This window comes from Tachysurus fulvidraco, chromosome 26, assembly GCF_022655615.1.
Source record: "Tachysurus fulvidraco isolate hzauxx_2018 chromosome 26, HZAU_PFXX_2.0, whole genome shotgun sequence".
Taxonomy (NCBI): domain Eukaryota; kingdom Metazoa; phylum Chordata; class Actinopteri; order Siluriformes; family Bagridae; genus Tachysurus; species Tachysurus fulvidraco.
In genome coordinates, this window is record NC_062543.1 from 2,036,645 (window position 1) to 2,059,413 (window position 22,769).

The 22,769-nt window shown below is 44.6% G+C and overlaps 1 protein-coding gene across 2 annotated transcripts in view; it reads left to right on the forward strand.

Moving 5' to 3' along the window:
* LOC113636578 (astrotactin-2-like) overlaps nucleotides 1–22,769 on the forward strand; it is a 369,910-nt gene that overhangs the window by 318,005 nt on the left and 29,136 nt on the right. For both annotated transcript variants that reach the window (XM_047809140.1, XM_047809141.1), the window contains 2 exons: nucleotides 738–871; nucleotides 1,575–1,723. In XM_047809140.1, coding sequence (XP_047665096.1) covers nucleotides 738–871; nucleotides 1,575–1,723 — 283 coding nt within the window. The remainder of the gene's footprint in view (nucleotides 1–737; nucleotides 872–1,574; nucleotides 1,724–22,769) is intronic.

Here is a 22,769-nt window from a genome sequence, read left to right on the forward strand (position 1 = left end):
GAAAGTGGAGCTTCAGGGGGTATTTTTTTATCTGGAGGGTGAAAAAATAACGATAAAGATATTTACCAAGTCTATGAACAGTTCAAGGCCCAAAATTTTACATTTACAGCATACACCCTTATCCAGAGCGACTTACATTTTATCTCATTTTTTATACAACTGAGCAATTGAGGGTTAAGGGCCTTGCTCAGGGGCCCAGCAGTGGCAGCTTGGTGCATGTAGGAATCGAACTCGCCACCTTCCGATTGGTAGCCCAACACCTTAACCACTAGGCTACCACATCCTTCTATGTTTTATAAGTTTTATAGGTTTTATAGGTTTAAACCAAAGATATTGGGAATTCCAAATACAAGGTGGCAAGACCATGAATATTACATCATTTAGTACAGCTTTTTTTTTTTATTATCACTGAAGATGGAGGTTGAATCACCTGCCTGATATGGTTTTTACATGTTTCCCTTTATTCTTCCTCTCATAAACCCAAGTGTTCCCAGATCTTGACAGTCCCACCGTCTGACCTTTTTTGTCACAGTTTCCAATTAAAATCAGACATGCCCATGTCTGTACAAAGCGCCTGGAGATGCCCTCTCTGCAAGTGCAACTTCGCAGAACCGTGCCACATTTCGAGTCGAGGCGCGAGCGGATGTGTAGTCTGCCGCTTCCCGAGGTATGACTCACCGCGCCCTTGCTGAATTTAATTGCTTTTCTTTCACCTGTTCCGTTTCCCCCTTTCTCAGGCTTTCAAGAGTGCCGCCATGAGCTCATACTGGTGCGCGGGCAAAGGGGACGTCATCGACAACTGGTGCCGCTGCGACCTGAGCGCCTTCGGTAGCGACGGCCTGCCCAACTGCAGCCCCCTGCTTCAGCCTGTGTGAGTCACTTTCTTCTCTCACGTCCTCCGAGTGTCTCGGCTCATCGAGCCCTCCCCACACTTTAATTGCTGTCTGACAGTATTTGGTCCTCCTGAGGAAGGTACCAGAATGTTCTGCGCTGTCAGTACTTTGTGTAATTATGAGTCATGGGGCTTGAAGATGAGTGATTTTTTTCAGACCCATTTAAAATGAGATGTCTTGTTTAAAAAAAAACTCATATCTGTTCTACCTTTGACGTTTGGATGACCTTATCATAGCTCTACCTAAGACATGATTTGTGGTTGTTTTATTTATTTATTTATTTATTTATTTATTTATTTATTTATTTAGTGATTGGAGAATATAGCGTGGTGGAGACTAAACGTAAACTCTAAGGCTGGTAAATGATATTATAGCCAAGATGTACTTAGTGGTTTTGCTTTAGCTTTCTATTAAATTACTTCAAGATCACAGGAAGAAATATTTAAAATGAAATCATTCTTATTTATATTAGTCTATGAAAAAATATATACAGTACAAACACTCTACTGACTGCTGATCAGCCTTTTTAAACAAATTCAAAGAGACCCATGTAAACATATAAATCGTTTTTACTGATATTTATATTTAGTTATCCTGTATGACATCGTGTTGTGTGTGCGATTTTTTTTAGATCGTCTATTTGTAATGCAAACGAACATATCTTGACGTTTCATTTTGCAGATTGAGGTTGTCTCCTCACCTGGAGCCCTCGAGCACTGTTGTGGCTCTCGAGTGGGTAGATGTGGAACCTCTGATTGGCTACAAAGTAGCCGATTACATCATCCAACATAAGCGCATCGAGGACCCATCTGAAGCCGAGATCTACACTGGTATGTAGGTTGCTGGGGTACAGTACTGTCTGTATTTCATGTGCTCTTTATTAGCACAACCAAAAAGCTGACTGCTAAAGACATTTTACTCTTAACGAGATTCTAGACCTGTTTGGTCTGCTCATATCAGTATCAGAGCAATTAAACAGTTAAGCTGAAAGTTTTGTTTTGCATTCATTGGTAGCAAGTATACTACAAGAAAATGTGAATAAACAATCATACACCTAGATTTATTTTAGAAAACAAATAAACAACCAAAAACTACGGTTAGGGTTAGGGTGAAGGGTATATCATCAAATAGGCCACGCCTACCCGATGACGCAATATCTGTTAAGCTGTTCTGAAATCCCTGGAAATAAGTGCATCCCCTCCTCATATGTGGGCCATCCCCAAAATTTGTCAAAATCTTGGAAGCACATGATTGTCTAGAGTTGTCTTGTATACTGTGGCATTGCAATTTTACTTCAGCCAGACTAAGAGGCCCAAACATGTTCCAGCATAATAAAAGTCCTATGCATATTATACCCTAAGGCAGTGGTCCCCAACCCCCAGGCCGCGGACCGGTACCGGTCCGTGGACCAAATGGTACCGGGTCGCCCAAGGAACATTAAATTATTTCCATTTTATTTACTGTGGTGTATTTCTCTCGGGTTTGTGCGACTTTCCATGGACGAGAGGTTAATAACCGGGAGCTGAGAGACGTCACCTAAAGCCGCACCAATACCGCGCATGCGCAAAATATCATGATATCGGGGCAGTTTTAGGTGACGTCTGGAGCCAAGCGGCTGCAAGCGGCAGTGGCGTTGTAGCTTTGGTGGAGAGAGAAGGTGTGTATCGCTCTTCTCTCTGTTCACCGGTACTTTGTCATGTTTAACAGTGCTTGGTGTACGTGTATATTGTGTTTGCTCAAATTTAACCCACAAATTAGCAAAAATGTGCGCGAAACAGACGTCGTTAGAAAGTTAGAAACTCTGCCGGTGTTCTGGATTAAAGTCATGGCGGAATACCCTGAGATTGTCACCACAGCACTTACATCCCTATCGCCATTTCCGACATGTTATCTGTGTGAAGCGGGGTTTTCTGCAGTGACGGCAACCGAAACAAAACAACGGAATAAACTGGACATAAGCAACACACTTCGGGTGTCATTGTCTCCTATTACCCCAGATGGAACCGTCTCGTTGTAAAGAAACAAGCTCAGGGTTTTCATTGATTTAGCGTTGTAGTGAGTTAAAAAGGCATGTTTAATTACAATTAAATTAAAATTATTCATTTTAATTTAATTGTGTAGCCGCCAACCCCCACCCCCAGCGAGCCGCGGTAAAATTATCAAACATTGACCGGTCTGCGGAGAAAAAAAGGTTGGGGATTACTGCCCTAAGGTATATCCTCCAATGTATCCTATATTGGAGTGAAAACACTTAAATGTCCTGCACAGAGCCCAGGCTCATACTCAACCCCACTGAACACCTTTGGAAAGAACTGGAACTGAAGTCTCCTCACCTCTTCTCAACAGCAGTGACTGATCTGCCCCCCCCCCCCCAACTTAACTGTGGTTTATCACACCTGAGTTAAATTTTTCTAGCCACACCCAGGCCTGATTACTGCCACACCTGTTCATAATCAAGAAATCACTTAAATTAACCCTGACCGACAAAGTGAAGATTTGAATTGTGTTTGAATTGAGATCTATAAATCTAGAAAAGGTTATAAAGCCATTTGTAAAGCTTTGGGACAGAAAACCGAATGGTGAAAACATGGAACCTTCCCAGGAGTCGCCGGCCGACAAAAATTACCCCTAGAGTGCAGCGACGACTCATCCAAGATGTCACAAAAGACCCCACAATAAAATACAAAGAACTGCAGCCTACACTTGCCACAGTTAAGGTCAGTGTTCATGACTTCACCATAAGAAAGAGGCTGTGCAAAAATGGCCTGCATGGCAGAGTTCCAAGATGAAAACCACTGCTGAGCAAAAAGAACATAAAGGCTCCTCTCAATTTGGCCAGAAAACAACCTGATGATCTTCAAGACTTTTGGGAAAATACTCTGTTGACTGACAAGATTTTGTGGAAGGTGTGTGTCCCATTACATCTGGTGTAAAAGTAACACTGCATTTCAGAAAGAGATCATCATACATACAGTAAAATATGGTGGTGGTAGTGTGATGGTCTGGGGCTGTTTTGGTGCTTCAGGACCTGGAAGACTTGCTGTGATAAATGGAACCATGAATTTTGCTGTCTACCAAAAAATCCTGAAGTACAATGTGCGGCCATTTGTTCGTGACCTCAAGTTGAAGTGAACAACGATCCGAAACACACCGGCAAGTCTACCTCTCAATGGCTGACGAATAACAAAATGAAGACTTTGGAGTGGATTAGTCAAAGTCCTGACCTGAATCCTATTGATATGCTGTGGCATGACATTAAAAATGTGGTTCATGTTCCTCCACAGCGCTGTAACAGACTCATTGCAAGTTCTCGCAAATACTTGATCGCAGTTCTTGCCACTAAGGGTGTCCAAACCAGTTATTAGGTTTAGGGGTCAAACACTTTTTTCACACAGGGCCATGTAGGTTTGGATTTAGTTTAAAAACCTTCATTTAAAAACTGCATGATGTGTTTACTTGTTATCTTTGACTCCATCCATCCATCCATCCATCCATCCATCCATCCATCCATCCATCTTCTACCGCTTATCTGGGGCCGGGTCACGGGGGCAGCAGTCTAAGCAGGGACGCCCAGACTTCCCTCTCCCCAGACACTTCCTCCAGCTCTTCCAAGGGAATACCGAGGCGTTCCCAGGCCAGCCGAGAGACATAGTCCCTCTAGCATGTCCTAGGTCTTCCCCGGGGCCTCCTCCCGGTTGGACATGCCCGGAACACCGCCCCAGGAAAGCGTCCAGGAGGCATCCGAAACAGATGCCCGAGCCACCTCAGCTGACTCCTCTCGATGTGGAGGAGCAGCGGCTCTACTCTAAGCTCCTCCCGAGTGACCGAGCTCCTCACCCTATCTCTAAGGGAGCGCCCAGCCACCCTGCGGAGGAAACTCATTTCGGCCGCCTGTATCCGGGATCTCGTCCTTTCGGTCATGACCCAAAGCTCATGACCATAGGTGAGGGTAGGAACGTAGATCGACTGGCAAATAGAGAGCTTCGCCTTGTGGCTCAACTCTTTCTTCACCACAACAGATCGGTATATCGACCGCATCACTGCAGAAGATACACCGATCCACCTGTCGAGTATTTAAATTTGTTTGATACATTAAAGTGTGACAAACGTACAAAAAAAAAAAAAATACAAAATCAGGAAGGGGGCCAACACTTTTTCACACCACTCTAAATCTATGACCCATAGAGCTGGAATGGATGAACACTGGACCTAGGCACTTTGTATTAGAGAGTCTGCCAAACGAATGAATATAAATGTACAGTATAATGTACTGACCCATAGTTTATCTTTGCACCAGTCAAAATTGACGTGATGCAGGTAAAAGTTTTAAACCATTCTAAACCGACAACAAAATTGGCTGGGAACGAAGGTCACTGTTTGTTTAGAGTTGACGTTCTAATCTTATGACTGCGACCAATTTAGAAATTCAATTTCCCTGTGCTGGGAAATGACTGTTCTATATGACGTCTTCCTCGTAGCCTCCTGGGCTGGCGAGCTGGTGGAAGAAAACACACACAAACACACACACACACAGACATCACACTGACTGATGGCTCTGCTGATCTTGTGAAGTCCACTTAGACTCCGTCATTTCAGAGAAAAGGTTACAGAAGCCTGAGGATGGAGTTTAGGAAGGAAAGAAAGAGATTTGCTGGGTTCCTAATTGGCCTGGACCCCCTCCTTCCTCTGCCCTTAAGTCATGGATAGTGAGTCAGCATCTGGGTGATAGGCATTTAATAAAGGAGGATGGGAAATAGGAAAGGTAGATCTGGCCAGGTTTAGTCATCCATTTTTGCAGGAGTAAGACCAAAGGGGCAGATGGTGGGTGACTCACACATTCTTTTAGCAGTACATCCTTGTCAATTAGCTGATAGATACATTTATGAACAGTCCTTAGGAAAAAAATGCCAGTCAAGGCATTGGTCATAAATTACTTCACGTCGTTGTGTCTGCAGTCCTCAAAGAACCAAATTAAGTGCTTCCTCTAAATGTTGGCATTGTTACTCATGTGTGAAGTATCTGAAACTCAGCTATGTCAACAAGCCAGTCTCTCTGATCTTTTGCATGTTACCTTTTGAGGTATGACTTAAACATACTGTCATGCTCCAACCTCGGGTTCGACACTGATGACATTAGCAGCTTTAGACAAGTTGCCCGGCCACTGAAATCCACCCTGAAGAAGAAAAGCCAGTCAACAAGTGCAGAATGTATGATAAAGTATGATGTGTAATAAATGATCCTTGAAATATTTTCGGTCTTTGATGAAATGCCTCGGGAATAAAAAACGTGGCAGTTCATTAAAGCAGTTCATTAAAGACAACGTGGAACAGCTTCATGTCAAAGATCAGAAGCAATGAGAAGAACAGGAAACGAAGTTCAGCTCTTCTTACAGCTCATCGTGTTGCTCTTAAGAACAGCTGGGACTTGGACTCCTTCAATGCTCTATGCCATTAAAAGCCAATCACTTTTGAGTTTAATCCTCATTTCTTGCTTTCACTGAGATGATGTGAATGACTGGCGTGGTGTCCACTTTAAATTCCCTTCAGTTCATTAGATATAAGACATTCATTCATTTTTCTATCTATACAGCTTATCCGAACTATCTCTGGTCACGGGGAGCCTGTGCCTATCTCAGGCGTCATCGGGCATCGAGGCAGGATACACCCTGGATGGAGTGCCAACCCATCGCAGGGCACACACACTCTCATTCACTGCCAATCAACCTACCATGCATGTCTTTGGACAGGGGGAGGAAACCGGAGTACCCGGAGGAAACACCCGAGGCACAGGGAGAACATGCAAAATCCACACACTCAAGGCGGAGGTGGGGATCGAACCCCCAACCCTGAAGGTGTGAGGCAAACATGCTAACCACTAAGCCATCGTGCCCCCTAGATATAAGACCTGCAGTAGTAAAATCCGAGGAGTGCTAAGGGTTTATTCGCTCGCTTTCAGATATTTTGATCGTTTGAAGCTGCAAGTCTTGAGAAACATTTGGGAGGAAAATGTGGAATGCCAGAAGATTGGACAAAGTCCAAACGATTTTACATGAGCAAATGCTGCACTAAAATTTGGGGAGTTCATTTCAACATCCCTGTTTAGTCTTCACAAAACCGCCCGATTTATTACCGTGTTATTTTATCATATCTTAAAGAATCTAAAGTTTGTTTAAAGTAATAGGTGAGGAATAAAACACGTGACTGTGGTGGAATGGTGTTTAGTGGTTAAGGAGGTGCCCTACTGATCAGAAGGTTGTGAGATTGAATCCCAGGTCTACCAAGCTGTCTCTGCTGGGCCCCTGAGCAAGGCCCTCAACTGCTCAGTTAAAAATTAGTTTAAACGTACGTTACTCTATGTATGTAAAATTACTTTACCGGTAATCTCTGGTCCCGACAAATAGATGTCTGATTCCTCTTAAAAGAAATTTAGCGCTGTGTATTCCCATCCCATCCCCCCCCCCTTCCCCACACACACACACACAAATATCTCCGTGAGAGAGTCGGGGTGGCAGAGAACTTGGGGAGTGAGTTTGGTGCATTTGGACAGTGGCCCAGTTGCCACTCCATAAATCATAAATGTTTAAAAGTCGTGAATTTCATTGGCAAGACATCAAGTGCAGTCCTCAATACACAGGTACAGGAAGTTTAGCATGAGTTCTTAAATGTTTGACTTGCTAGTTTTCTTTGGAACCAGGTATCGTCGTAAATGCTCTATTTTTTATTTATTTTTATTTTTTTTTAAATCCATGAATCCTCAATATTATGTGGTTAGCAGCTAGAAGTTTGGGTTACGGAGATAAAAATAATCTTTACCGTTCATAACAATGACATCATTTCTCTGGGATCTCATACAGAGTTCTCATTTTTCTAGATGACTGAACCTAAAAATATAGGTAAGGAAGAATAAATGAAAATATACTATGTATATGTTGGGAAATGGGGGTCACGGTGGCTTAGTGGTTAGCATGTCACACCTCCAGGGATGGGGGTTCGATTCCCACCTCCGCCTTGTGTGTGTGGAGTTTGCATGTTCTCCCCGTGCCTCGGGGGTTTCCTCCGGGTACTCCGGTTTCCTCCCCCGGTCCAAAGACATGCATGGTAGGTTGATTGGCATCTCTGGGAAATTGTCCGTAGTGTGTGAGTGTGTGAGTGAATGAGAGTGTGTGTGTGCCCTGTGATGGGTTGGCGCTCCTTCCAGGGTGTATCCTGCCTCGATGCCCGATGACACCTGAGATAGGCACAGGCTCCCCGTGACCCGAGAAGTTCGGATAAGCGGTAGAAAATGAATGAATGAATGAATGAATGAATGAATGAATTGTAACTTGTTTAGAAAATAGAACATTTTAGAAAATGTGTTAGTCGTAAAGAACATCATTTTGAAATGCTTAAACAAATATGACTGTTAGCTGAATTTAAGGTTTGTAAGCGTGCACATGGAAAAGGATGTACATGTTGCTGCCCTTAAAAATGGACAAATTAAAGAACCTTGGAGGTCCACTGTCTTTAAGTCAGAAGTAAACAGCTCCAGGAAATGTCTTGCTCTACCAAGCCTTTTGAGTGGAATGAAATGAATACTCACTTTCACCAAAGGTTAACCCCTGGCGTGTTCAGTCTTCATTATGTGAACCTTAAAGGCCATAATCAGCATTAATTATCTCTTATTACTGCCCTATTTACAACTCTCTGCTTGATAGACCACCCACTTTAGTCACCTCAAGTCAAGTCAAATCGTTCTTGAACTACACCTGACACGGATGATCTCGGTGCTTGTTAAAAAAAAAAAAAAGAAAGAAAGTAAACGAGCGCCTAGCTACCGTTTACACTTCATCGAGGAGACGAATAGGTTTTCAAAAAGCTGAACGGATAATTGCAAAGTAAACAGTGTGCTCGGGTTTCATCCTGTTGGCTCACACTCGTGATCTGTAATACACTGGCGAGGCTCAAACACTTTTCCCAAAACTCATGTTTAAGCTTAATCTATTTGATTGGCCAAACAAGTCTGCCGAACATAATCCCAGCTATTTCTCTCTCTCTCTCTCTCTCTCTCTCTCTCTCTCTCTCTCTCTCTCTCTCTCTCTCTCTCTCTTTCTCTCTGCCTCCCCACACAGTGCTATATTTCAGAACTTTTTCCAACCAGCCACAATGCTCACCTAAGGCTATTGAGTCAGTGCCCACAAAGATGTTTTGCATTTTGTTAATTAACGAAAATGAAATGTTTAGCTTTGTTCTGACCAACTCTGAGCAGGAAGAAGGTCGTACTCCATCCCTCTATAAACAGTTTTACATCGTGTTCTCTCCGGTTAACAGTTTTGTACCGTAAGGATCGATTCCCAGCAATGATGCATATCCTCTGACCCACCAGACTTCTCACAATCGCTTCTCGTTAACATCAGCAGAACTTGTGATGGAAATTTGGGTAACATGTACAGTACGTGAGCAGGCCTTATGTCTGTTGCTCTTATAGCTCTTACATCTAAAGACACTAAATGGGCTTCCAGATGGAGCAACAGGAAAGGGTTCAGCTTATCGTCGGGGGGTCGGGAGTTTAACGTCCTGATGATGCCACTGGAGGCAGTTTGACGGTGTCTGTGAGTTCGTTTATGAGAATGACGGAGGATGACCTCAAAGGTTTCCACTGTCTGAGCAGCAGATCAAGAACAAAACAATAGCGGAGGAAGCACAGGTTACGCTTCACCTCGTGCACTGGTACAGTAGCCATGCTGCAGTAGACTAGAGTCCAGAATGTCCGATTAAAAAAAATATAAAAAATATTTATTAAATAAATAAAAATGCAACTACTGGAAAGGTCAGAAGTCTCTTATGCAGAAACTAGTTCTCACTCTTACTCACTCATTTTCTACCGCTTATCCGAACTACCTCGGGTCACGGGGAGCCTATGCCAATCTCAGCCGTCATCGGGCATTGAGGCAGGATACACCCTGGACGGAGTGCCAACCCATCACAGGGCACATACACACTCTCATTCACTCACACACACACACACACACTACGGACAATTTTCCAGAGATGCCAATCAAACTACCATGCATGTCTTTGGACCGGGGGACGAAACCGGAGTACCCGGAGGAAACCCCCGAGGCACGGGGAGAACATGCAAACTCCACACACACAAGGCAGAGGTGGGAATCAAACCCCGACCCTGGAGGTGTGAGGCGAACGTGCGAACCACTAAGCCACCGTGTCCCCCCAGAAACTAGTTAGATGTCAAAAAATAAAAAAATAAATAATTTACCAAATGTGAAATACAGTATTTGAACAGCCACATAACACACAAGTGTCCCATCTAGGATTATTCCCAGGATAGTCTCCTAATCCATCAGGTCCATCCATCCTGGTCTAATCCCTTCTGGAATAGCTGGTGAGTCTTGAGTATATATATATATATATATATTCATTCATTCATTCATTCATTCATTTTCTACCGCTTATCCGAACTTCTCGGGTCACAGGGAGCCTGTGCCTATCCCAGGCATCATCGGGCATCAAGGCAGGATACACCCTGGACGGAGTGCCAACCCATCACAGGGCACACACACTCTCATTCACTCACGCAATCACACACTACGGACAATGGACAATGTTTTATATATATACAACATTGCACATCTTCACGTACAACCTCTAGATGGCGTCCACATGCAGAGACTCAAACCTGGAGTGTAGTGTTGGAGAGAGAGCAGTTGCTGCTCTCTGGGTAAATAAGCTAGAAGTTAGTGAGGTCAGTGGTGTTTTTGTACTGTAGGACAGTTTAAACTTTAAAATAGATTTTTTTTTGTTGTGTCTGTGATTAAATTAAGGGGTTGCCAGAAAAGAGAACTTTTTTAAATTAAGCTAACTAATTTAGTGGACTTCTAAGTACGTACGAAGAAAGAGGGATTTTCTGAACGAACGATGACACGTGCCATAATCCTCCACGACTCGTTTGGCCGACGCTCGTACGCCGACGTCGTCTCGTCGTCATCCATCGAGATACTTGCATTAAAGCAGCAGATATCGTGAGTCTCCAAATCCCGGTGTCGAAAGACCTCCAGCAGAGCATAATGGTGCTTCGTCTGTAAGTGGGAAAGCTGTTGGCCCGGTGGGGCCTGGTGGTGTCTTCTGGACACACTGAGATCTCCTGTGAGCAAAATGTAAATTTGTGATAGAGGAAATGTTTTAACGTTTTCATGTCACGTGTCAGGCAGAATCTAGTGATGGAATAGGGAGAAAAAACGAGTGTATCAGAGATTCATTATGAATTTTGACTTGTATCTTTTAGTACAGTTTCTATAATGAAACTTTATACACATGACATGACATGACAACAGTGTGTTTATAAAACAGGACATTAACCTGAGCACTTTAAATCCTCTCTGCAGTAAACTGCCTCAATGTAGCTGATGCTGCTTCAAGGCTCATTAGTAATTTACAGCCAGTTTAAAGTGTGTGTAAATGTGTGTGTGTGTGTGTGTGTGTGTGTGTGTGTGTGTGTGTGTGTGTGTGTGTGTGTGTGTGTGTGTGTGTTGGATAGACAGGCTGTTCTTCTTGCGATAGATCAAATGAGTTCCTCTTCAACATTCACTAATTAAGGATAAAAAGGAAAGGAAAGTGTGTGTGAGGGAGAGAGAGAACCAAAGATAGAGACAGACAGGGAAAAAAGAAAGAAAGAAAGAAAGAAAGAAAGAAATATGTGAAAAGAGAAACAGATGGAGAAAGAGAGATAGAGGGAGGGAGGGAGGGAGGGAGGGAGGGAGGGAGGGAGAGAGAAAAAGAGAGATTTTGGGATGGAGAGAAATGCAGAAGGAAAGAAGGACAGAGAGAGAACGACAGAGAAAGTGAGACTAAGGGAGGGAGGGAGAGAGGGAGAAAGCGCCGGTTCTGGCCACCACATGCCGATGATGTCATCTCACAGCTCTGCAGTGTGACAACGAGTGGCGGCGCGGCATTTGATCTTTTTTATTTTCATCTCCACTTCATCTTCCCTGGCTTATCGATGATCCTTCACTGTCCCCTGACTCACTCTCTCTTTCTCTCTCTCTCTCTTTTACACACATGGACACACACACACACACAGACACACACACACACACACAGACACTGGGGCGGACACCTGCCTTTTGTTTACGCAACAATCCCAACATGACTTGTGTGTAGTGCGCGATCCCCGAGTGCCGACGCGACTCGCCGAAGCCGAGCTCCAGGGCTCGATTCAATTAGAAGGAGATAAAGGGCCGTCATTGAGGATGAGTGGAGATAACGGATTGGAGTGCCTCAGCTGCCCGCCTTTGTTTGCTTAATTAAGGATGACCTCATCGCTAAAAATGGCTACTGCTTCTCCCGGCGTCACGAGCAGAGCCATCAGCAGATTGGAGAGCAGGCAGGGTGCCAAGAACACTCACACAACTCTCTTTCTCACACACACACACACACTTTCTATCAGTCGCTCTTGTTTACGCTCTCTTTCCGTCTCTCTGACACACACCTATAGAACACAGAGACGCTTCTCTTTCACGCACACATCCTCGAGTCAAGATGTACGTCTACATGACTGCAACCGAAAAAAGAAGTCAGTTACGGTTACAGCACTCACGGTGTTAACCGTTCTCGCTGCCAAATGCCACACACATGCAGTGATGTAATGCCAGTCAAGTCCAATTCAGCGTCAGATGAGGTCACCGGGTTCGGCACTTTCTCTGTGGCGTTATGACGGCAGACCATCGGCTAATTAACTCGTATGGCATATGAATATGTTCCAAATTTACAGCGCTTCATAAAGGTCGCAGGCCAGCAGACCTTTATTGCTTGGTTGTATTTATGTATTTTAAATCATTCCCAGTTTTGAATTAGGTCGGCAGCGGGACTCCACCCAGAAAGTTCTCGTGAAAATCTCATTTCCGACCAACCGAAAGCAAGAGACGTTTCTCTTATTAAAAAATGACGTCGTTAGCTGCGCGTCGAGACGAATAAACGCTAATTAGGTTGTTGTGTAATGGGACAATGTAACAACTCGACGTCCCAGATGATTCAGATCTGTGATTAATTTGAGATTAATAAGATTATTAGTGTATAACGATCACGGATCGTATCCATACTACGTCTCTTCTATTCACATGAAGAAGCAAAAATAAAAAGCAGATACAGTCATTTGTTACTTCCTGAGTAACAATGGAGCCTTTCGCCTGACTTGACCTTCACGGAGCAGAGCAGGAGACTAAAGTGACCTCACATCTCCCCCTAAAAAAAAGAATGATGGCCAAATAATGACTCAGCACTGACCTCAGCCACAGCACTGACCTAAAGCTGGCACAAAAAAACACAAGCTTAGAATCTCGTCCTGTTTCGATACTCACAGATCTCCTCGAGTAAAAATCAGCCTCCTTGTCGGGTACTCACAGATCTCCTCCTCATCCTCCTTGTCGGGTACTCACAGATCTCCTCCTCATCCTCCTTGTCGGGTACTCACAGATCTCCTCCTCATCCTCCTTGTCGGGTACGGGTTAGCGTTCCCAAAATAAAAGTTGTTACGAGCGTGTCATAATTAATTAATATTCCTCGACGTTGTGAGACGCCGTGCTCGTCCAAGCGTGTCGGCATACCGTATATTCGGCATCTAGTTTGTGTAAAAACCTTCGAGAATAATCTAAGGGTGAAGGAAAGGGTGTTCGAGGAAGCCGTCACTCAGGTGCGCGGAAGGTTGAGAGAGTGCTGACAGTTTAATAGGGGATGGAGCTGCCAGCTTAGGAAGCCCATAAAAAAGATGCATATGCACCAAACATGATGGAAGACATACCTAGATCTTAAAAAAATATATAAAACATCATAGCCTCCTGCAGCGCTGCGGTCGTCTGACGGAGGTTTCCGAAACGTAAGAAGAGAGAACATGTTAATTTATCGTGTCACTACACACAAAAACAGATGGGTGCTCTTCCACCAGAGGATCGACAAGGCTTCCGTATGCTCAGGCTTGCAGGTTATTTAAAGGTCCCGAGACACAGAGCCGTGTGGAGATCAAGCACTTCTCTGTGCCATTTATATCACCAGAAGGTTGCATGATGGATTTCTTGTAGGAAGTTCACAGAGGCCATCGCGCCCTTCTCCATCTGGCCAAGACAGACGTAGGGACGGCACAGTCTGAAGTCGGATCCTAGAGACAAATGAATGTCAGGCATGATCTCCAGGTGTGATACAAGGGGACAAATTATTGCACGAGCTTGCATATCACGGGAAAAATCTGTCTTACCGTAGTAACTCGATCTGGCACCGTTGGATGTCTGGAATACTGAATATTCTGAGAACGATGGATCACCCACCCTCAGTGTTAACGTTTTACGTCTTCTCTGAACGTGAAGCCGTGGTCCGATATCGATGCGATCGCCGTTTCTTCATTCCATCCTTTCTGTCACGGAGGTCTGACCTGTGACCTGATCTGAAGCCTCAAGTCAGACAAGTCTCAAAGGACACGACCTTCTGCTCCTTCATCTTAAGTATGCTGTAATGTCAGGCCCAGATGTACAGATGGTTTACTATTTCTGTTTTTACTGTACTTCCATGCTGAAGGTGAGAACAGACCCATAGGGCCCTTAGAATCAGACACTGAAAGTCCCAAGCCAACATTTTCATCAGACCGCCACCGTTGAGCAAAGAGCTCTGAGGGTCTCGGGGTTCATGGAGGTCTGCAATCTGACAAAGCAATAACGCTAGCCTACAAGCTAGCTTTTTTTCACGTGTAGATGTGAAGTGATGGATACGTTTGTTGAAATTTAATGGTGTACTCCCTATGTGACTTTATAGAAACCCCCTTGACTCAGTACGGATGTTAGGGGCAAACCGATGCTGCTCCACCGGTCTACCTCAAAACACAGGATTGTAAAGTTTGTAATGTAAACACCAAGTGATAATAAAATCTTTTGGAATGGATATTTGAGAACGGGGGTCTCTGACTCAAGAGGAACCGGTTTTAATGATTTATGCACCTTACATGGATGTCACCTTGTACATCCCACTGGGAACAGAACCCTGGAAGGCTGATCTCACAGTTATCTTGGGAATGTATGGGGATGCCCCAGGAGGTGCAATGACTAGGCATTGATCGATATGGGTTAACTTTCTCCTCATGTTTCCCTCACCCATGGTGGTGCAGTGTGGAGAGATTCTGCCTCGCAGATCCAGGGTCTCTTGGTTCTCCTTCTTTCTGCATACAAATAAACTTGAATTGAAATTAGAGAAATTAGACGTGACGTGACATACGGCTAAGTACGGTGACCCATACTCAGAATTTGTTCTCTGTATTTAACCCATCCAAAGTGCACACACACAGCAGTGAACACACACACACACACACACACACACACACACACACACACACACACACACACACATACACACACACACACACACACACACACAGTGAACACACACCCGGAGCAGTGGGCAGCCATTTATGCGGCACCCGGGGAACAGGTTGGGGGGGGTTCGGTGTCTTGCTCAAGGGCACCTCAGTCGTGGCCGGCAAGAGACTCATACCCACAACCTTAGGCCTACGAGTCAGACTCACTAACCATTAGGCCACGACTTGCCCCACACTACTTTATATCTTTATACCTAAAGAAAATGACACATCCATCCCTTCTCGTCTTTGATTTTAAGTTCTAGCCCATTTACTGTATGGTGTAAGGTTCAAGCACCTTGACAGTGGAAAAGGTCTGGTTTCAGTGGCCTATAATGTTTCTGGCTCGATCAACATCCAGTGCCCACATGATCGCACATAGTCATGATATAGATATCAACAAAAAAGAATACACTAGCATGAAAAAATCTGCTTGTCGAAGGAAACGTGATGGTGCATGTTTACATTTACAGCATTTAGCATTTAGCATATACTGTTTAAGATTTACAGAATACGACCATTTTATCGGTAGCAAAATAACCAAGGCATTAAATTCTTAGTTAGTACTGACATGCCTAAATTTTGGAGAAAACTAAAAGAAGAAACGAAACGATGTCTTGACGTTTCGAAACATTTAAAGAGTCTGAGAGCAGCACTGTCCAAAACAAATGACAAAAAAAAGGGAGGAAGTGGTATTGTGGTGTGATTTAGAGGAAATTTCTCGTGTTTTGTCAGTTTGTGTTTTGTTTGGAGGCAAAAGATGAAGAAATCACATTCAGTCAAAGTGACTCACTCATTCATTCAGACTTTTGGCTGGAATCGGTGTGGATCCTACTGAGTTATGGTAATCGGTTATAGAAGCTCTGTGTAAACTTGTGTATGGGAATCAGACTTTTCAGCTCTGAAAGTTTGCTTTGCGAGAGCTGGACTCATCAGAAAGCACATTATTTTCGCCCGGTCGGGTCTGTCCGAGGATCGCGCACTAGAGAAAGCATGTACGTCTGATTAATTACCGCACAAAGTGTCACGGAGGAAGATGCTAATCGGTGAGAAGGTGTTGATTAATGTCGTATAACAGAGGCTCGGATAACGGATCCGACAGCAAGGCAGATCGTAGGTTAATTGTTTCTATAGTAACAGCTCATTTACAGGGATATACCGACTGTAGAAGCCTAGAAGCCTTTATTATCACCACATATACATTACAGCACAGTGGAATTCTTTTCTTCACATACCCCAACTGAGGAGGTCAGAGTGCAGGGGCAGCTATGATACAGTGCCCCTGGAGCAGGGAGGGTTGAGGGCCTTACTCAAGGGCCCGACAGTGGCAGCTTTGCTGTGCTGGGCCTTGAACCCCGATCCTCCGATCAACAACCCAGAGCCTTAACCAGTTGAGCCATCACTGCCCTTCTGTAACAGCTTGTCTGGCACGCCGGGGCAAATATAATCTTCTACGATCGTTAATTCTGAACCGACTAAATGACGTTAAACTATATATATATAGGAGTCATTTTTTAAATAATCTATGAGAAATCGTTAAAAAAAAACTTTAACTTGTTTTGTTTTGTATAAAATGTACCGAGGCAGGATACACCCTGGACGGAGTGCCAACCCATCGCAGGGCACACACACACACTCTCATTCACTCACACACTCACACACTACGGACAATTTTCCAGAGATGCCAATCAACCTACCATGCATGTCTTTGGACCGGGGGAGGAAACCGGAGTACCCGGAGGACACCCACGAGGCACGGGGAGAACATGCAAACTCCACACACACAACACAGAGGTGGGAATCGAACCCCCAACCCTGGAGGTGTGAGGCGAACGTGCTAACCGCTAAGCCATCGTGCCCCTACCTGTTTAGATCACATTTAATTACATTGTGAGTACTTTTGTCAGGAGTTTTCATTTCAGGTCCTGTAATCGTGTAACAGTGCTGCTTCTGCTCCAGTAAACCTTATCTCTCTTATTTGTGGTGTTGCCTGTAAGATATATACTGTATGAAACATCAAGCCAGTTCCTCTTTAAGCCAGATGCTGATAGAATACCTCTACAGTATATCCAGAGTGAAAGAGGAGATTTGGGCATCTCCCACAGTACAGGCTGTGATTTGTTCCTTCTCTGCTTATACTTTCTGAGAGGTCACCTCTCAATTTCCATGAGGTTTTGATCGCACTGTTAACTCTGGATCACGCGATATGCCTTTTCAGTGAAAAGAATTTCTCTCCTAATCTCCACCAGCTGCACGGTGCATGTCGTTTATGTTGACAGGCCTGGCTGAGAGGTACCAGGCCCCGCAGAGCCACATTGCAAACTTCACATACATCTGTGGCTGCCATCGTGATCCCAGAGATGCCGAGAGCGTTCTGTTAAAGGCTTTAGAAAGTCAAACCGACGTCATGTGAATCGCAGGGCTCCTGAGCTGGTGAGAGCGATGAGCAGATGTTAGATGTATGTAGATTAAATCTTTATTTGTTTTCTATTCAGATTATAGATGTGATGATGGCATCTTGGGTCGAGTGAATGAGTTCAGCTGGGATTGTGCTGGCGGTGCTTTCCAAGCGAATGTGATGCAGATGAATGAGTGATTAAATCTCTTTTTGACTGTGTCCAGTTCATTTAAAAGTGGTGCATAGAATTTGACTTTAGCAGGAATTGTGGAAGTTGTGGCCTAATGGTTAGAGAGTTTGACTCGTAACCCGAAGGTTGTGGGTTCGAGTCTCGGGCCGGCAATACCACGACTGAGGTGCCCTTGAGCAAGGCACTGAATCCCCCCAACTGCTCCCTGGACGTCGCAGCATAAATGGCTGCCAACTGCTCCGGGTGTGTGTTCACGGTCTGTGTGTGTGTTCACTGCTGTGTGTGTGTGTGTGCGTGTGTGTGCACTTTGGATGGGTCAAATGCAGAGAACAGATTCTGAGTATGGGTCACCGTACTTAGCCGTACGTCACGTCTCACACACACAATATATGAATCAGACAAAAACCATTGTTCATGGTTCGTACCACTTCGTAAATGAAGGTTAGCGAGCATACAGTTAGTGTTGGCGGAATGGTTCTGTTCTGGGAGAATTTTCCCACGTGCCTGCACATGCGCATGCATGGACGGGGTGGGGAGGCAGCGCTGGAGAATGAATAGACCCCCCATTACAGCTCAGAATCAGAACCGAAATTGCGCGAGGTGCGAATTTTTTTACGTGAAGAATTAATCGACGCTGGCGACAGATTCTGGCTGGAGGAGTCAGGGACGGAGGAGGGTGTCGGATCGCAGCAGCGGCGATGCGCAGGTGCGCTCGAAGGCGAGGATTTAAAGGAGAGAAATGAGGAAGTCGTGCCGGATTGGTGCACCTTGCGGACAGCTGATTAGCAGCTGATGCAGCTTACTGCGTGGCCTGCCTGAACTAACGCGATGCTTGATTTATGATAACTGTTGTCTACTTCATTGAATAGTGCCCTACATTTGGGTTAAGAGTTCTATTTCAAGAAATGTGTTATACTTTTTGGGGGCAATGTTTTGGGGATTAAGTGTCCAACATCTTTGGGTAGATTTGGAGAGAAACGACACCTTGCTGGGGGTTTTTTGGAGGGTGAATTGTCCTACATTTGGGGGTGATGTATTCTACAATTAGGGGTGAAGTGTCTTAAATTTGCAGGGTGAAGTGTCCTATATTTAGGGATTGCAGTGCCCTATATTTGGATGGTGAATTGTTCTACATTTGAGGGTTGAATTGTCCTACAATGGGGGGGTGAAGTGTCCTATATTTGGGGGGAGTGTCCTAAAATAGGGGGGTGATGTGTCCTATATGTGGGGGGGTGAAGTGTCCTATATTTGGGGGGGTGAAGTGTCCTATATTTGGGGGTGAAGTATAGGGGGTGAAATATAGGACACTTCACCCCCCAAATATAGGACACATCACCCCCCTATTTCAGAACACTCCACCCCCCTATTTTAGGGTGGAGTGTTCTAAAATAGGGGGGTGATGTGTCCTATATTTGGGGGGTGAAGTGTCCTATATTTGGGGGGTGATGTGTCCTATATTTGAAGGGTGATGTGTCCTATATTTGGAAGGTTGTTATGTCCTATATTTGCGAATTTATGTGTCCTACATTTTAGGATAAAGGCCATACCTTCAGAGGTTAACGTAAGGATGAAGGGTCTTACTTTTAGGTGGCTGCTGTGTCCTATATTTCGGAATCGAAGTGTCCTACCTTTGAAGGGGTGTGACGTCTACTCTTGGAAGAAAAGTGTTTAATGGGTGAATTTTTCTACCTTGAGCGAATGAAGTGTCCTACATTGATGTGGCAAAGTGTCCTACTTTTGGGAACAAAGTGGGATACTTTTTTTATTTATTTTTTTTCATTTTTTTTTCATTGTTTCAAAACATTAACAAGACAATGAAGCTACCTACATAACAACTAGCAATTTTACACTTCTACTCTACAGTGTCATTTCTAAACCTTAACTCCTAAACCTCAAGACCTAAACTGTTACACTTAAACCTTATGCCATAAAAACCCTCACTATTAACCCTTAAGCCTTAAATCCTAACTCTGAAACCTCAATCTCTAAACCCTAGCTCTTAAGCCTTAAACCCTAAGTCCCAAATCTTAAGCTTTAAACACTAGGCCCTAAACCATAAGTCCTAGAAATGAAGCCCTAAACCATTTTTCTCTGTGTCATTAACCAAAACTTCTGTATGTCCAAGATCCTGGAGAAATAGTATGTAATTCTGTTCTATCCATGGCTAGAAGGGATACAAATTTTAATCTGAAAAGAGAAGAGATGAGAAGAAAGAAGATGAAAGGAGAAGAGAAGAGAAGAAAGAAGATGAAAGGAGAAGAGAAGAGAAGCGACGAAAAAATGAAAAGAGAAGAGAAGAGAAGAAAGAAGATGAAAGGAGAAGAGAAGAGAAGATCAATGTATAGAATAATCAATCCTAATACGCCTATAATATAGACGAATAGAAGATGCCTTCACTTACTAGCCTATAATATAATATCACTACCTCCTCCTGACCTTCTTACGCTCCTCCACCTCTTCCCATTCTTCTCATCTACCTTCATCTCCTCCCACCCTCCACCTATAATGATAATCCCTCCTCTTCATTCCCCTATCCTCTCATCTCATCACTACACTTCCCCTCTCCGCTCCTCTCCCTCCCCCCCCTACCCATCTCCTCTCCTCTCATCCCTCCTCTCCCTTTCTCATCTCCTCTCCTCTCCTCTTCCCTTCCCTACTCTCCTCTCCTCTCCTCTCCTCTCCTCTCCTCTCCTCTCCTCTCCTCTTCACATTCTCTTCTCTCCTCTCCTCTCCTCTCCTCCCTTCCCTCCTCTCCTCCCTCCTCTCCTCTCCTCTCCTCTCCTCTCTCTCTCTCCTCCTCCCTTCCTTCTCCTACTCCTCTCCTCCCTCCTCTTCACTTCTCCTCTCCTCTCCTCTCCTCCCCCCTTCCCCTCTCCTCTCCTCTCCTCCCTCTCCTCCTCCCTCCTCTACTCTCCTCCCTCCTCTTCCCTTTCTCATCTCCTCTTCCTCCCTTCCTCTCCTCTCCTCTCCTCTCCTCTCCTCTCCTCTCCTCCCCTCCCTCCTCTTCCCTTCTCCTCTCTCCCTCCTCTTCCCTTCTTCTCCTCTCCTCTCCTCCCCACCCTCCCCTCTCCTCTCTTCTTCTCCCTCCTCTTCTCTCTCCTCTCCTCTCCTCTCCTCTCCTCTCCTCCTCCGCTTCCCCTCTCCTCTCCTCTCCTCGCCTCCCCCCTCCCCTCTCCTCTCCTCTCCTCCCTCCTCTTCCCTTCTCCTCTCCTCTCCTCCCCTCTTCCCTTCTCCTCTCCTCTCCTCTCCTCTCCTCCTCCTCCCTTCTCCCCGACAGAAGAGAAGCGACGGGGAAAAAAACGAAAAGAGAAGAGAAGCTCTGTGTTTCTTATATAAACTCATATAATTCCTTTGGCAAAAAGTGCAAAGCAGTCAAAATCATGGCAATGAAGAAAACTTTGAATTGATTTATATTAAATCAACACTACGAAGAAAAAGATGGAGGCAAGCTGTTTTTTGGCCCATTAGTACTTTTCTGTCCTCCAACTTCTACTGCTCCTCTGTAGAGAATCGAGGTTTTGTAAGTTTGTCAAAAACTGTGCTGGAATCAGTGTTGCGTCAGTCCGTGTTGGAGTGGAGGAATCCTGGATTCACTGGGGAAATAAAAAAAAAACCCACACTTGGAATTTCACTCGTCCAGTCGGTCCTAGTCGCCAGAACCCATGCGTATTATTGTTCAATAGCATTGTTTCGGAAACAGTGGCACGCCAAAAATATGTTCTTACCTCTTTTATCACCTTCCAGCACTTCCACAAAGTCTGAGGATTAACATTTCAATATCGGAATGTAAGAATAAGAAATCGATTCGTACATTCTGTAAAAAAAATCTGTTTATGGAAAGTAAGCAAAGACAGAAAGAGAACTTTTTTTTTTAACAAATGAAATTATTATATAATTCTACACAGAATCACCCATGAAACCATTTCTGGCCAAGACGAAACATACACGAGGACATGTTTTGGGAAATAATAATAAATTAATAAAAAAAGACTGGGGGGGGGGGGCACGGTGGCTTATGGTTAGCACGTTCGTCTCACGCCTCCGGGGTCGGGGGTTCGATTCCCGCCTCCGCCTTGTGTGTGTGGAGTTTGCATGTTCTCCCCGTGCCTCGGGGGTTTCCTCCGGGTACTCCGGTTTCCTCCGCCGGTCCAAAGACATGCATGGTAGGAGGCAACTCTGTGTGTGAGTGAATGAGAGTGTGTGTGCCCTGTGATGGGTTGGCACTCCGTCAAGGGTGTCTCCTGCCTCGATGCTCGATGACGCCTGAGATAGGCACAGGCTCCCCGTGACCCGAGGTAGTTCGGACAAGCGGTAGAAAATGAACGAATGAATAAATGAAAAAGAACTGTACCTGTTGTGAGAGCTACAGTATTAACGTGTATAAAGTGACTCGTATAAGTTTTCACTGCGCTTAAACATTTCCACATGAGGACATAACACTCTGTAGAGCATCAGTCAGGTTTTGGCTCTAAACACATACACCCAAATTTGAACCGCATGAACTTCAGAGTGACATTGAATCCATTATTAAAACACGGATAAGATACGGGACTAGCACAACTCCATCCACCAAGGGCATTAATCAGAAGAAACCAGGAGACATATCTCTGAAGTAGCTGAAGAGATCCAGAGCTCAGATGGACTAAACCAACCATCCTGTTCACAGGACCTGTTCACAAAGCACTGAATTATGTGCAATTGTGATTGGAGAATTAGGAAACATGTGGAAAAGGTTTATCTGACCGTATAACTCCAGAATGAAAGTTTCTGGCCACAAGAACCCGAGAATACGATCGTTATTGTGAAACATGGTGGTGATAACATCACTGAGTAACATAATTTTGCACTTATTTAGTGCCAAACATTCTGCTTCTATAACACAAAGCAGTCTCTGGATTTTACT